This window comes from Natrix helvetica (genome assembly GCF_964273705.1).
Source record: "Natrix helvetica genome assembly, chromosome: 1".
NCBI lineage: Eukaryota > Metazoa > Chordata > Lepidosauria > Squamata > Natricidae > Natrix > Natrix helvetica.
Window position 1 is genome coordinate 194,532,781 of NC_138548.1, and position 17,292 is coordinate 194,550,072.

General features: G+C 39.4%; 1 protein-coding gene across 1 annotated transcript; it reads left to right on the forward strand.

Annotated features, from left to right (window-relative positions):
* The first annotated feature begins 10,772 nt into the window (after positions 1-10,772).
* On the forward strand, positions 10,773-13,605 carry ELOF1 (elongation factor 1). Its single transcript, XM_081937164.1, has 4 exons — positions 10,773-10,924; positions 11,927-12,048; positions 12,320-12,390; positions 12,898-13,605. The coding sequence occupies exons 2-4, from the start codon at positions 11,933-11,935 to the stop codon at positions 12,960-12,962; spliced, it is 252 nt and encodes an 83-aa protein (XP_081793290.1). The 5' UTR covers positions 10,773-10,924; positions 11,927-11,932; the 3' UTR covers positions 12,963-13,605.
* Positions 13,606-17,292: the final 3,687 nt, after the last annotated feature.

The window sequence follows — 17,292 nt, forward strand, 5'->3', positions numbered from 1 at the left end:
GCAGAGGTGTAGAGACAAAGGATGACCTTGGATTCTAGAAAGGAATTTTATTTTGGCTACCTAGCATTTTACTCTGTACCATCCCCTTCCCACAATAGAAACAGCATAGTACAATAATAGAAAGTGTGGCAGGCCAACGATCCCAAAAGGAATATGGCTGCATATTCAATATGACACTTAGAGGTCTTCTAGAACAACTCCCTACCCAAGGCAGGAGTCCTTATACCATTCCAAACAAATGGTTGTTCAATCTTCTTGAAAACTTTCAGCAATGAAGCACCCACAATTCCAGGCAGCAAGCTCTTCCACTGTTTGCTTATTCTGTCAGGAAATTCCTCCCTAGTTCCAGGTTCGATCTCCTTCTGATGAGTACAACCATTGCTTCCTGTCATGTGCTTTGGAGAATAAATTGGTGTTTCTTCCCTGTGACAGCCCCTCAAATATTGGAAGACTGTCTGTGGAGATTCTCAGTCATCCAGGTCATGGTTGTCACATAGATGCTTTTCCAAAAGGCAAGTGGAGGGCAACTACTGAAAGGTTGCTATCATGTCACCCTGTGTCCTCTTCATCAGGATAAACATACCCAATGCTCTTAGCTATTCATCATATTGTTGTTCCTCTCTGCACGCTTTCCAGGGCATCAGCATTGTTTTGTATTAGGGTGACTAGAACTGGATGCAGTATTCCAAGTGTGGTCTCACTAGTACAGTATAGAGTGGTATTGTTATGACCCAGGTCGCCTAGGCAGAGACAGGCTATGAAAAGAGTCCTTAATTGCTCCCTTAAAATCCACAACAAACGGCCCTACAATGGCTGGTAAGACTCTACCCTACACTTCCCTCAAGACAGCCACCCTCAGTCTCCCAACAAAAGCCAGTAAGCACCAAAACTAATTTGCAAAGGCAGAGAGAAAGTCCAAAAACAAGGTGCAAGCTCACAGGGCAAGGTCCAAAGGGCAAGGCCAGTCTACAGGTTAAAGCAAGTCCACAAGGCAAAAGGCAGTCTGTAAGGCAAAGGCACAGCAGAAACGTGAGTCAAGGCTAAGGTTTTTTCCCCCAAAGTGAGGAGTGGAGATGCCAAAGCAAAGAATTATTCCTGACAAATCCCACCGCCATCCTCCACCCCAGCTTCTGCTTATGTCATCCCATGCCAGGTTTTCCTTGTGAGGAAGGGTGGGGCGGCCTTCTCCTGAGCAACCTCGCAGACCTCCTTTGAGCTTGCCTCCACTCTACTCTCCATGCCTTTGGGTCAAGTGAGGGAGGCAGCTGTTCCTCATCAGAGGGGATCTGCTGCCTCTCAGCACCACTGCCTGTCTTTTTTAAGCACTTTTTAAATTGCCTATTTGCCCGAACTAGTAATGAAAAAATCAGGGGTGAAATGCTACCGGTTTGCGCGAACAGGTAGGGATGATTGTTGGCAGTTCTGCAAACCGGCAGTAATGCTTTAAAAATTAAAAGATGTTGGCCAAGCCCACCCAGTCACATGACACACACCCCCAAGCTACGCCCAGAGAACCATTGGCAAAAAGTTTTACATTTCACCACTGAAAAAAATGCTTTAAAAAGTTTTTTTTTAAAAGTTCTGACAATCAACTGTGCCGCACGATTGTCGGAACTTTTTAAAAAACCTTTTAAAGCATTTTTACTACCTATTCACCCGAATGGGTAGTAAAAAAAATGCTTTAAAAGTTTTTAAAAAGTCTGACAATCAGCTGTGCAACAATCAACTGGGCCGTGCGATCGTCAGAACTTTTTAAAAACTTTCTTTAGCATTTTTTACTACCTATCCGCCCGAACTGGTAGTAAAAAAATGCTAAAAAAATGTTTTTAAAAAAGTTTTTTTTAAAGCATCTTTTACTACCATTTTCGGCGAACTGGCCCGAACCAATAGCATTTCACCCCTGATGACTGGTATTATCATTTCTTGTGAACTTGATGCTATCCCTTTCTTGATGCAGCACAGGACTGCATTGGCTTTTTTGGCAGCTGCAGCACAACTGTTGAATTAAAGTTAAGTGATGGTCCACAAGGACACCTAGATCCCACTCACAGGCACTGCTATTCAGCCTGCTCCTGTCTATTCTATACACGTGCATTTGGTTTTTTCTGCCTAAGAGCAGGATCTTATTCTTCTCACCACTGAAAAAGGTGAAATTTCAAAAAGAAGAAGTGATTTTCCATTACATAGCAGGATAGTGTCTTAATTATTACTTTTTCCATAAAACTATGAACAAAAGCTATTTTACCTTATCAACTTAGCTTTATTTTTAATAAGTCTTTTATAATTAAAATTAGTTGTCTTGGGAACATGATTTTGTTCACAAATTAAAATATATAATAATTCCAACACAGTAGGAGCCACGTGAGTTGCTTTAGTGAAAGAATAATTCTGTTTACTCAGAAAGAGTGCATCAGTTTGAAACCAGCTCTGGACCACCTGCCATGATGTCAGCAGCGGTTGTTAGAGTCAAACTGATATATTTCTGGCAAGGCTGCAGCATATTTGAAACCACAAGAAAATTTGTGGTTTCCTTAAAACCCTGCAGCCTTGTTCATTGGCTAGCTTTGCTAGGTGTTTGTAGGCACCCATTTGAAAGGCAGGTTATTGTTCAACTTTTCTTCAAGGAAACGTACTTGAGCATTTATTTATTTAAAATACATATATGGCCGCCTATTTTATATAATACAACTCTGAGCATCTGTCAACAACAACGTACAAAAATAAAGAAATCTCAACCAAATTACAATCATTACATACAACTAAGAAACCATAACCTATCCATCACAAAGACACATTTACTGGCACAAGGAAATGGGATATTGCAAGACTGTGAAAACCGAGGCTAATAAACTATGAGAATCTTGGTCAGCGTGAGTGCTTTAATCATAGAGTAAGATATAATTTTGTAGTCATTCTTGAATTTGGTACAAAGGATATTAGAAGTTTTTTCTTTCTATATTTTATCTTTTCTTTTTGCGCTTTTGTCTTTTCCCTGCTTTCTTTTTTCCCCTTACTTTTCTTTCTTTAGTTTATATTCATTTTTGTTCATTTTTATTTTATTTTCAAAACTTTTAATAACATTTATACCAAAAAGGATGTGAGAATGTATGGATGGATTTCCATATCTTAGGAAAATGGTATTTAAAGTGAGAGTTTGTGAATCCAGCTAAAATTGGCTCTTTTGGAATTTGCAAGGAATTCCACAAAACAGTGACAATAAAAATTAAAAATCATATCATAAAACTGAATATCTCAAATGTGCATTAGACATCCATACATAGTGTATCTTTCCTGCAGAAGCTTCCTATTCACACCAATATTTTACAAGCAATTGCTAGTCTGGTAAAGAGCAATTGTTCCTTGAAAGGCAATTATGTCTTAGGCCCAGTACTCTTCAACATCTTCATAAATGATTACGATGAGGGGATAGAAGGGGAACTCATCAATTTTGCAGATGACACCAAATTGGGGGGGAATAGTCAACACTTTAGAAGATAGGTTCAAAATCCAGAAGAATCACGACACTGGGCCCTATCCAACAAAATGCAATTCAATTGTGAGAAAAGTTAAGATTTTACACTTGGGCAAGAAAAACCAAATGAGCAAGTATAAAATGAAGATACCTAGTACATTGAAATACTGCATCCAATTTTGGTCACCATGATACAAAAAAAGACGTTCAAACTCTAGAAAGAGCATATAGAAGGACAACAAAGATGAATAGGAGACTGGAAGCTAAAACATACAATGAACAGTTCCAGGAACTGGGTATGTCTAATCTAACAAACAGAAGAACTGGGTTGACATGATAGCAATTCTTCTGATATCTAAGAGCTGTTGCAAAGAAGAGGGAGGTGAGTGTCAATCTCTTCTCCAAAGCACCTGAAGGCAGGACAAGAAGTAAAACAGATGGAAACTAATCAAGGAGAGATCTAACCAAGAACTAAGGAGAGATTTTCTGACAGTGAGGACAATTAATCAGTCGAACAACTTGCCTTCAGAATTTGTGGTGGTTCCATCACTGGAGGTTTTTGAGAAGAGATTGGGTAGCCTTTTGTCTGGAATAGAAGGGACTCCTGCTTGAGCAGGGGGTTGGACTGGAAGACCTCCAAGACCCCTTCCAATTCTGTTATTCTGTTACTTCCCATTAAGAAATTCAGATTCAACTTAAAACGAATAGCATTTTTCCTGTTCTTTCTTCATTTAATCTTGTAACAACCTTATTGTTCAAGGCTACTAGTTTCCCTCACTCAAAGTCATTCAAACACGCAGAATACTGTATTGCAAACACTCACAAAGTGACTGCCAGGGTAGGCACAGCCAGTCAAAAAGCAGACCTTTATCAGAAGGCAAAACTGCTGGGATATAATTTTTCTACTCCTTTGGCAAATTTCTTTTTTCTGGGTACAAAAAATAAAGAATTGGATTGCAACTACCCATCTTTTTCTGAAAATGTTTATGGGTGCCCACAGACCTACTGGGAGATAAAAATAATACTGGACGACTGTTTGCAGTCTGTCGTTTTTCATCTAATTAGAAGAGGCCTGTAAAAAACAGTGCAGATGGGGAGGGGAGATGTCAGGCAATGCAGTGAGACTGGTGAACACCAAAGGAGTTGTCCACAGGCACCTCCCCAGGATGCCCGGCTTTAAAGTTCAAAAACAGCACTTCTGAATTCTTCCCAGAGACTAATTGGAAGTAATGGTAGACAATTTTAAAGGAAATAAAATGGCAAATTTCACATTTGGGATGATGGCAGACCATTATTGTAACTGGTAAAAAGCATGGGGCTTTGCCTTTGAGAAATAAAAAGGAACACGAAAGAAGCAAATCCAGCAAAGGTGAAGGGTGAGAATATAAAATCCCATTTCAGTTACATTATGTATGCAGATATTTGGTGCCAAGAGGATGCTTTACTTAATATTTCCAGCAAAATACTGCAGATGGGAGCTTAATCCACGTGGAAGCTTGCAAATTGTCTGAGAAACTTTCCTTCTGAAAACCCAGATGGTACAAGGAGGTGCTTTCCAAAATGGTTATAGAATATAAGCATGCAAGTCTCCCTAAGAAGCCACCAAATTTAAACAGCTGCTCCCGCAGGACAAAACCAATCCCATAGGTCCCTCCTAGTTGAATTGTTAACTTTGCTGCATACAATTCTAAGGGTAGTTTAAATGTCAAAATATGCCACTGCTGTGCTAAAAAAATTAATATTCCTCTATTTGGATTCATCCATTATCTGTTCACATTCCAGTTCTGAGTTGGGTTGCTAAGTGTTTGTGGAGGACATACCCTTTTCAGCTCTATTCTGGGGCCAACCTGCTGCTGAGCAACTTGCAGGTTCCTCTTGGCTCACTGTAGGACCACACCACCACCACCACCACCACCACCCCATGCCCCCACATTCAGCCACATGGCTCTATGCTTCTTTGGCCATTTCCACTATGGCTTCCATAGGGGCTCTGTACCTTGTTTATTTATTTAACCAATGTATATATTTTATCAATTTATGTCCCTGGGGGCAGTAGCTACCACAGATAGCTTGCTTGCCTCCTGCGGCCATACTACTGTTGTCACTCCACTCTTTCTGATGGGCTTGGGAATATTTCTTCTGGAGCTGTTGGGGCTGGAAGAATTTCTGATGGACTCAGGCAGTCTAGAATCTCATTTCAGGGGTGATCAGGATCCAGCAAATTCTTTTCCTTAGCAACTATATTGGTTCTGGAGATCTTACATTCCATCATTTGCTGCCACAGAAAAGGATTTTCAATTATCAAAATATGTACTGGCTTATTTTTTCTGCCATAACTCACATGCTTGATGTATTAATTTGAAATAACACTGGATACAACAGAAATGTTTTTTTTTCCCACAAGGTAAAAACAAAGTGCAGGTTAAGTATCTTGCTGAGAAAACTAATTCGTGCCTATGACACAATGCTAACTTTAAGTGCTAACTTCATCATTTTTCTATTGACCCTCCTTGCATAAGAAAATGGATATCCTGCATCTGTTTGCAAACATGATTAGGCATAAAAGCACAGAACAACATTTTTATTACAAGGATCAACTCTGCTGCTATCACACTACTGTTTATCCCTTTTAAAAATTAGACTTCTAGAAATGTAGATAGTATATGCCACTAGTAATCACTGGCAGTATGTGTTCGAGGTTATTTTATATTTGCATCAACCTATAGTTCACTTCCAAAATCTTGCCAAGAAAACTATAGGGTGTCACTTTCTCTCTCCCCCACCCCACCCCCTTCATCTCCTATAATATACAATTTAGAATTATTTATACAGCAGAAATGAATCACATAAAACATTGTCCAACATCAGTTGTGATGTTTCAGCTGATTTATAATCCAACATCTGGAAGAGCTCTTTGGTCAGCAGTCCTGAATTCATGTGATTCACAATGGCAAACAAGTGATGGATTAACCTCTCAGCCTCTCTGAACAACACCTCCTGACATCAGCACATATTGACAAGAATGAGTGTCCTATGCAAAGTAAGAACAGACGAACAAAATGTCATGGGACCTTCATAACTTGCTTCTCCATGATTACAGACAGTAGTTCTTCAAAATAGGAATCAGCTGAAAAAAGAGTAAGAAGAGTTCTTCCCTTATAAACCTCTATTAGTGCCTCATTTTTAATGTTATGATATCCTTTTAAATGTGGGTATATAATATGTATTCATTTTAGAAATCTAGATAGAATAGAATAGAGCAGGAAGGGACCTTGGAGATCTTCTTGTCCAGCCCCCTGTTCAAGCAGGAGAACCTATATACCATTTCAGATAGGTGATTGTCTCTTCTTAAAAAATTCCAGCGAAGACAAGCTGTTCCATTGGTTAATTGTCCTCACTGTTAGGAAGTTTCTCCTTAATTCCAGGCTGCTTCTGTAAGAAGTTAGCACCCACCCCTCTCTTAGAAAAATGAAATATCATGGGAAATATTGAAAAGGCAGATAATTATATTTCCCTGGATCAGAAATGGAGAAACTTGTTTTTAGGCAGGAAACAGACTTACTCTTAATAGCCCACACTTTCATTAATGGGCCATTAAAATGCCTGAGTCAGTCTATTCTACATAACAAAGGTCCTTCAGCTCCAAGTTGATGGGATTAAGGAATGATAGCATTAGCCCTTTACCCAATTTACCACATGGCATATATGGGAACTCAACTAAACGTGGACTCAAAACACAGCCTAGAGCAGTGATGGCGAACCTATGGCACGCGTGCCACAGGTGGCACGCGGAGCCATTTGTCAGGGCACGCGAGGTGCTGCCCTGTCAGCTGGCCAGCGCGCATGCGCGTGCTGGCCAGCTGAGTTCATCTTTTTAAAAGCCATTTTTCGCCCTCCCCAGGCTCCAGAGGCTTTATAGGAGCCTGGGGAGGGCAAAAAGAGCCTCCCCCGCCCTCCCAGATCGCCTCCGGAGGCTTCAGGGACTGTCCGGAGGCTTCCCTGAAGCCTTCGGAATGCTTAAAACAACCCTCCAAGCAAACCTCCGGAGGCTTCCCTGACACCTTCGGAGCGCTTAAAACCACCCTCCGAGCAAACTGGAAGTCACTTCCGGTTTGCTCGGAGGGTGGTTTTAAGCGTTCCGAAGACTTCAGAGACCATCCAGAGGCTTCCCTGACGCCTTCGGAGCGCTTAAAACGACCCTCCAAGCAACCCAGAAGTCACTTCCGGTTGCTCGGAGGATCCTTTTGAGTGCTCCGAAGTCTTCAGGGAAGCCTCCGGACAGTCCCTGAAGCCTCCAGAGGGCCTCCGGGGGGGGGGAGGCTCTTTTCGCCCTCCCCAGGCTCCTATAAAGCCTCTGGAGCCTGGGGAGGGCGAAAAAAGCATGTAAAAATGAGGGGGATCACGCATCGTGCGCGCATGCGCACTGGGGGGGTCGCACATTGCATTATGGGTGCGGCACACCCGCACACGACCTCCCTGCACTCCCCCCACTTGTGTCACGCGAGCCAAAAAAGGTTCGCCATCGCTGGCCTAGAGAGTTGCCCCTGAATGGCCCCATGGGAGTCTGTCAACCAATCATAATACATTTCTTACACAGGAACAGGAAACGGAGAGGTGGGGCTGAACAGAACCCAGCAAGTCCCTTTTTTGTCTCTCTTTTCTTCTTCACCAAACATCTGGAAGGATGTGATCACCTTTTTCCCCAGGACCTCAAGCCATGTGGTCCTGTCCACCATTAAACCATCTTTCCAAGCAGCCTCCATGTTTCCAGTGTCTTTTTCCCCACTTGGAACTGAACCCAGAAGGACAGTTCTTCCAACATTTCTCTCTGATTAATTTCCAACCATTGTTTCTTGTCCTATTTGGAAAATAACTTGACCCCTTCTTCTTTGTGGCAGCTCCTCAAATACTGGAATACTGCTATCATGTCACCCCTAATTCTTTTCTTCTTTAGACTAGTCAAACCTAAAACCTGCAGCCGTTCTTCATATGTTTAGTGTCTCCAGGCCTTTGATCTTCTTAGTTGCTCTTCTCTGAACTTTTTCCAAAGTCTCAACATCATTTTTTTAGTTTGCTGAGCAAAATTGGTTGTTGTATTCCAGGTGTGGTCTTACTAGAGTTTTATAAAGAGGCACCAATAGTTCACGTGATTTTAATTCTATGCCTCTGTTTATACAACCCAGGATTGTATTTGTATTTTTGGCTGCTGCTGCATGTTGCAGGCTCATCTTCAAGCAATCATTCACTCGGACTCCAAGGTCCCTCTCACAGTTACTGTTTTTGAGCCAGGTGTTGCCTAATCTCTACTTATGCCTTTGATTTTTCCTGCCTAAAAGTAAAACTCTGCTTTTCTCCACATTAAAATTCATTTTATTGGATAGGGCCCAAGACTTTGAGCTTGTTGATCAGAAAGGTCAGCAGTTCGGTGGTTCGAATCCCTGGTGCCGCGTAACTGAGTGAGCTCCCGTTACTTGTCCCAGCTCCTGCCAACCTAGCAGTTCGAAAGCATGTAAAAAATGCAAGTAGAAAAATAGAGACCACCTTTGGTGGGAAAGTAACAGCATCCCATTTAGTCGTGCCGGCCACATGACCATAGAGACATCTTTGGATAGCGCTGGCTCTTCAGCTTTGAAACAGAGATGAGCACCGCCCCCTAGAGTCGGGAATGACTAGCATGACTTTACATTTACCTGGATTAGGACTCATATTCTTCTGTTTCTAGCCTGATGCTGCTACAACAGGGCTCTCAAACTTCCGGCCCGTGACTGGATGCAACACGCACTGGCCATGCCCATGCCCAGTTTAGTCAAGGGAAACGTTGGGATACATCATGTGATGTTGCCGTGACGACATGGGTTTGACACCATTTTACTACAACTAACCAAATTGGCTCTTTACCAACTACATTACAAACATGTAAATATATTACAGATGCAGTCAATATTGATATCCCTCAATTTTCCCCCAAAGAATCCCAATTTGCCATGAAATTGAAACTGACACAAGTAGCATCCACCATTCTTTATTCCATGAACCATGAAGCAGAAATTTTGATTTTGATGTATGATTTTACTCTACCTTATGTCATATTCTGCAAACTATTGTTCAACAAATCATACTTAGAATATTGCATGTTCAATATGCTTTTACGAGCCGGGGTGACACAGCGGTTAGAATGAAATATTGCAGGCTAACTCTGCATTCCACTGCCAGGAGTTCAGTCTTGACCAGCCCAAGGTTGACTCAGCCTTCCAATCTTTCCGAAGTTGGTAAAATGAGAACCCAGATTGTTAGGGGCAATATGCTGACTCTGTAAATCACTTAGAGAGTGCTGGAAAGCACTATGAAGCAGTATATAAATCTCAGTACTATTGCTATTGCTTTCCTGATGTTGCCTTCAGCCTATAGCTACAAGGGTATACTGTAAGGGATCAATTGATCTTCTTGATTCAGAACAAGAACTGCAGCTAGAATTCCCTTATTTTGTTTTTGCCCACTGTTTTAGTTAGCTAGCTAAAAACAGTAAGGTTTTAAAATGTTGTTACCTCTTCTCCAAAGTTCTAGCCACCCTTCTAGTATTGTACCATCCATCTGCAAATTTGGTGTGCATCCCCTCAATTACTCCATCCATATAATTTAATAACACTGAACATCATTAACAGAATTGCTACAATCATAAGCACATTCCTTTACCAATTCAGGGTCTTCCTGGCCTTGCAAGTCCTATTCAGTGTCAACCCCAGTAACTGCTCATATATAATTTAATTTTATTCAAAGATTTATTTATCACTCATGCTGTGTGTTTTTAAGATGGTTCACTGCTATGAGGTTATATATTTTGATACACATTTTACATCCTATTTTTATGAGTTTTAATGCACTGATGCTGTATTGTTATGCCATATGAAATAATAGCTGTGGTCAGGAAAGCCTTTGCACAATTCCAAGTGCACCCTTTCCTAGATTGGAGGGCCCTTGACAGAATCACTAGTCACCTTACAGCTTGACGACTGCAATGTGCTTTACATGGGACTGCTCTTAAAGACCATACAGAAGCTTCAATTGGTCCACAGTATAGTAATGGACATGCCTTGGTGTGCACCTGTTTTGTACGCTGCATTGATTACTGCAACACCAAGTCCGCATTGCTGGCATTAGCAAAAACACGCTACTATCACCACCGTTTTTGTCGCTGAAGCGCGCCGGAGCAACGCCAAACCCTTTTTCGACGCCAGGGGGACCCGGAAGTGTGTACTATCATGCTTCTACATTTCTGTTCTCTCTACTGTGGCGAGAACGGCTGACGACAATATCCGTTTCCGGCCTCGACACCGGAAGCGCTGGTCTCCGTTGGAAACGCGGCCTGGAGGAGCTATCCGACCAGGTCGGAGGTGACAGCCGGGATTGGCCTCGTGCTTGAAGAAGGAAAGGGTCGCGAGGGAGGAAAGAAAGGTAGCCCTTCTCCTTCTCCGTCCGTTGCTCCTGCGAAAGGACATGGGGGCCGAGGCGTGGCTAACCTTCGGTGCCGGTTCGCTAGGCCTCTGCTGCTGATCCCCCCCCCAAAAAAAATCCTGGACTTCCCAGCTACATATACGCTTTCTATAACGCAAAAGTATTTTGAAGAGCTCCGTGTGGGCTTCCGTCCTCTTGGCTTTGCACCTCCTCGCTTTAGGATACTGCCGCATCATGTGCCAGATATGTATGGCGGCAGGGATGCTGCAAGAATCGCCGTATATCTCCGTATCCAATACTCCGTATTTGGATGGTGTTTTTACGGCCACTCTCGATTACGGAGGCCCAGCTGTTTTCAGATTGTTTGGTTGGAGAAGCCTTTACACAATTCACCGAGAAATTGTTGTTTTTAGGACCAACGAAATAATCTGAAAATAATTCGCCCAAAATCACAGGAATTGATACTTAAGAGGCAATTCTATTTTGTATTGTTTAGGACTATACACTGGGTAGAGCCTTATGTTTGCTTTTATGTCACTGAAGTTTTTAAAATGATATAAGCAGCTTACTAAAGCAGTATACAATAAACTACCTACCATATTTCATTGCTAATATGCAGCATCACTATAATATCTCAGTCATTACAACGTTAATAGCAACCGCATATAACCTAAATTTTAGATCTATTTTAGATCAGACAATAGAGAGTACCACCTGCTTCAGAGTAGCAGGAAATTGCCTTCAGTTTATAATGATCACAGGGAATTCTACTAGGGCCCAGGCGGTTCCATCTTCGGTGATGTATCTTTTCTTCTCTCTTAAGTTTCACCTGTTGCAAATGATGAATCTTAACAATTATCCAGTAACAAACTCTGCGAATTTTTTTACTAAGATTTACATCTTTAATCTTTATAAATATTGGGATTAGATATAATTTTTTAATGAATTTCCCCCACTTCTTCCCCCAAATCCTCCTTAATCTTTTGTTTCTCTTTGCTGCAGGCAAAGATGGGTCGTAGGAAGTCAAAGCGGAAGCCTCCACCCAAGAAGAAGATGACAGGAACACTTGAGACCCAATTCACATGTCCTTTTTGTAACCATGAGAAATCATGTGATGTTAAAATGTAAGCTGTTTATATAAGTGACGGGGGAACACAGCTTCCCTGTTTGATGGCAAACAGAATTGGATATGATACAGCTGTTGGGGCTGTAGATATTGAGAAAGTTTGGAGTGCTAATAGTAATCTAGTTAGCATTAATGTATAGTATTTTTATTTGTTATGCTTTTATATTTAACACTCAAGACCTATTTGCATTGTATTCTGCAATCAGAATTCTAGTGGACTGATTTATACTGATGTACTATTTAATTGCAGTTATGATTCTGTGTTCCAGGGAAAGACCTCGGAATACTGGAGTGATATCCTGTACAGTATGTCTGGAAGAATTTCAGACCCCTATCACTTGTATCCTTTGCTCATTTATTTATTTCAAGTATCAAATAATTGTTTTGCTCTGTCCTAGATGTTTTTTACAGTTAAGGAAAATATGCTTGGATTTTACCTATAATAAAGCTTCAGTTTAATAAAAACATTCAAGATGAGGATTGTGTATTAAATACAAATTAAATCACTTGGATCAAAATATGTAATTGGCATAAATGGTAACATTTACAATAAACTCTTGCTTGAGCCATTACAGCCTCAAATTAATGGATATTAATTCATTAAGTGATGGTGGAATGGATGAACAAAAAGTTCTCTGGGATATCTAAATACATTGAGGCACATTAAACTGAGGGTTTACTGTAAATGAGCCCTGATCAAGATCCTATTAAGCACAATTGTATACTTTGCTCCATGGTATTTATACAATCATAATAGAAATATTGGTTTTGCATATTCATTCTGAATTTAGATGTTTTGTCTAGTTAGAAGACAATATATTATTATCCTTGACTTTTGACCTTAAAGATCTTTCGGAACCAGTGGATGTTTACAGTGATTGGATAGATGCTTGTGAGGCAGCCAATCAATAACAACTTAAAAGGAACTTGTTGGAAGTTAATGTTTCTTTATTCAAGGGTGGGGGTATTTGTTTCACAATGCAATGGAGATACAGCTGGAGTGACTATGAAATGGTGGTTTGTGCTCTTTTCTTCTATTCAGTAACCTATCTTTTTATATGAATATTGTGGAGTATAAAGACTAATGACTACCAAAAAAAAGACTTGCAAGTGTGGGAAAGATCAACTTTTATTCAGGTTGATGCTGGGAATTTTTTCTCTCAAGATTGAAATATGAGGTTCAGTGCATCAGATGCTGCTGTTCCATTTTTGTTAATTTATTTTGGGCTTATAAAGAAGGGCCTCCACACAAGCTTCTCTTCCATACTGTGATGGTTCTTGGAATTGTATCCATGTTAAATTGTGAAGTATAGTCAGCAAGAATATATGGAATGTAAGAAAAAATAGCCCTATCTTGGCCCCATGATACAAGCTTTATATTTATCTGTTGGAACAATAATCATGAAGTCAAGCTTTTTCTCAACAACATGTCTCCAGTTAGAATGGCAGTGATTTGCCTGTGTTTCAGAAAAAGCTGTATGCAGGGCTCTTTTGTGGCACTGGGCATGGGATTTTAAGAACTGTTATGTAATAAAGTATAATTCAGAGAAGTAAACCTGCGTGACTCCCTGAGAAATGATGCCGTCGTCTTAAAAACATTTTGGTGCAATATACATAGGGCAATGTTACCATTGTAATTCCTTTAGTAGGGATATTTATTTGATCATTTTACTTTTACCATAATACTATTTATGGAACGAATATACATTCTGCTCAGAACATTTCACTCAATTGCTCCCCCCCCCCCCCAATACATGAATCCTAGTAAACATTTTTATGACTTTAGAATGAATATGTCCATGCATATAGGAGGATAGACTGTGGCTTGAGTCTGAATCTTGTATACAGTGCATTCAGAAAGTGTTCAGACTCCCTTCACTTTTTCAATTTTGTTATGCTGCAGCCTGATTCTGCAGTTGTTGAAATTCATTTTTTCCTCATTAATCTACACTCAGTACCCCATAACGACAAAATGAAAACTATTTTAGAGATGTCTGTAAATTTATTAAAAAGAAAAACTGAAATATCACATTGGCATAAGTATTCAGACCCATCACTCAGTACTTTGGCAGCAATTACAGCCTCAAGTCTTTTGGGGTATGACACGACAAGCTTTGCACACCTGGATTGGGGGATTTTCTACATTCTACCTTGCAAATCCTCTCAAGCTTAGTCAGGTTGGATGGTGACCATTGGTGAACAGCTATTTTCAGGTCCCTCCAGAGATGCTCAAAAGGGTTCAAGTCAGGTCTCTGGCTGGGCCACTCTAGGACATTCACAGAGTTGTCTCTAAGCCACTCCTGTGTAGTGTGTCCTTAGGATTGTGTCATGTTGGAAAGTCTGCGATCCTGAGCTCCTGGAACAGGTTTTTCCTGGAAACCTGGAACAGGTTTTTTATTCAGGATATCCCTGTGCTTTGCTACATTCAGCTTTCCCTCAACCCTGACCAATCTCCCAGTCCATGTCGCTGAAACACTCCCACAGCATGATGCTGACACTACCACGCTTCACTATTGGGATGATATTGGGCAGGTGATGAGCAGTGCCTGGTTTCCTCGAGACATAATGTTTAGAATTGAGGCCAAATAATTCAATCTTGGTTTCATCAGACCAGAGAATCTTTTTTATATATAATTTTTTTAAACAAAAAAAAAAATTAAAAAATTCTCATCCATTACGTACAGCATGTCGTTTGGTTACAAGCTTTGTGCATCCATATTTTCGGTTACATATACAGTCATACATTTTTTAATCTAATATGAATAGGTACCTTACTTTCATTTTACATTGTATGTTCAATTAATATTTCTTTCCTTTCAGCAAGCCTAGTTCCTTGCATTCTTAATTATCTATTTAATAACAATATACCTTTATGTAATCACTTATCTCATTCTAATTGTTTTTACAATGTAAACATTTTTTCCAACTATCTATGTTTATACGTCACTACTTTCAATTATGCATAGTCCCATTGATCATCCATCAAGTATGTTTATGTTCATTGTTGTCCTTGTACATCATACATTCCAACAAAAATATTGTTCCTTCATTTTTAAATAAAGTATTCTAAATACTTTATAAATATGCCAATCTTTCATTACTTCCTTATTAAACTATTTATCAACAACAAAATATCTTTATATTATACATTCTAGGGTTATACGTAATATTACCAATCGTCTATCAAATGTACACAGATTCATTATTATCCTTATCCTTCATTTTAAAACAAAATATTCTAAATTATTCAATTCATATGTAAGTCAATCTTTCATTGTATCATTATTAATCTATTTAACAACATAATTGTATTATTACTTGTCTCCAATTAAAACACACATAAAACATTTTTCATTTCCAGGTTTTTTTGTCTAACTACTGATAAAACAAGTCCCATATCTTATAAAATTGCACATCTTCTCTGATTTCAAATGTCAATTTGCTCATTTCAGCACACTCCATTATCTTTCGAATAACTTCCTCCTGTTTTGGTATTGTTTCATTTTTCCAATTTTTTGCAAATACGATTCTAGCTGCTGTTAGAACGTTTATTATCAAATATTTCAAGTCTTTATTGTAAATTTTTGGTATAATTCCCAATAAAAAAATCTGTGGTTTAAGGTCTATGTGTTTCTGTATCATTTTCTCCAACCACATGTGAATCTTAGTCCTGTATCTTTTAGCTTCAATGCAAGTCCACCACATGTGGTAGTAAGAACCCGGTATCTGATGACATTTCCAGCACTTTTTGGATTTATCCTTAGACATTCTTGAAATTCTCGTTGGGGGTAGATGCCACCTGTAAAACATCTTATACAAATTTTCTCTATATGCAGTTGACATCGTCATTTTATAGTTTTGTGACCACAATTTCTGCCATCTAAATCAATCCCATGTCCAAAATTCCCCCCCCCCCCCACACTATCATAGTTTCTTTAATTTGTTCCTCTTGTAATTTAACCTCTTAATAAATATCTATATAATTTTTAAATTACTTTTTCATCAGTACCTGTTAAAATTTTGTCTAATTCTGTCATTTTGTTATAAAGACCTATTGATTTTCTATCTTCATTATATCTAGAGTGTATCTGCAGATATGAATACCAATTCATTTCTATTCCTTCTTGTTTCAACTCTTGGATAGATTTGAGTTCACCCTCTGCATTCAATATTTCAACATATCTGACTGTTTGTTACTTTTTATATATTATTGGATATGAAAAAGCTTCAATAGTTGATATCCAGACTGGTGTTTTCAAGAGTGAAGGAGGTCTGAATACTTTCTGAATGCACTTGTACAAGGAAGAGAAGCTATTTTGACCTAGTCCAGTTTATCTTCTTCAGCATTGGAATTAAGAAACTACGGTTATTTTTTCAAGTTAAAACCACTATGGCATCAAGTTTTGTATCTTCTAAACCTGAACTAATTCTATGCTCTGCAGATGACAACTCCCAAGTTCTTTATACATAATAATGTTTAAAGAAGTAAGCCCATTCCTTGTTTTTAAAATAATCTGCAAGGGATCTTGAATGGAATGTTTTTCTTCTTAAAAATTTCATGTAGTAAAAGAAGAGGTTCGGTGTGTTGTTATGGTGCTATAACTTGTAAGATGCTCTTTTGGGTTTTTTGGATACAGCTTTTCCTATTTTTTATTGTACTATAAACTGATAGGTTGGAAGGAACTTGAAGGTCTTCTATTCATCCCCCTTCCTAGAGCAGGAATCGCCAAATAATCCTAGGTAAATTGTTGTCCAATTTTTGTTTGAAAACCTGCAGAAATGGAAGGAGGGTTTCCATTAACAGCTTTTATTGTCAGGAAATTGCTCCTTATTTCAAATTTGGTGCTTTCTCTATAAAACCTTCATCCATTGTCTGGTCATATTCTCAGGCAAATACAGAGAATACATCTATACTTTCTTTCCTGTGACAGCCCATTTCCAAGTATTGGAAGACTTTTATGTCTCCCCCTAGCTTTCTTCTCTTTAGACCAAATATCCTAGTGCTTTTGAACACTTATCAGTTTTGCAGGGTGCCTAATCAAGCAAAATAATTCTTTGATTCTTTTCCCCTTCATATTCATCTAAATTCTTTCAGTAGGGTTTTCAACCAGTGTCACAAATGTCCATATTGATGTAGTCATTCTTTATGTTTAATGTGATAATTAATCTTGCTGAGTTTCTTTTGAACGAAGTGTATCCTTCCATTACTATAGCCCAGGGGATCAAACTTGTGGTGTCACGG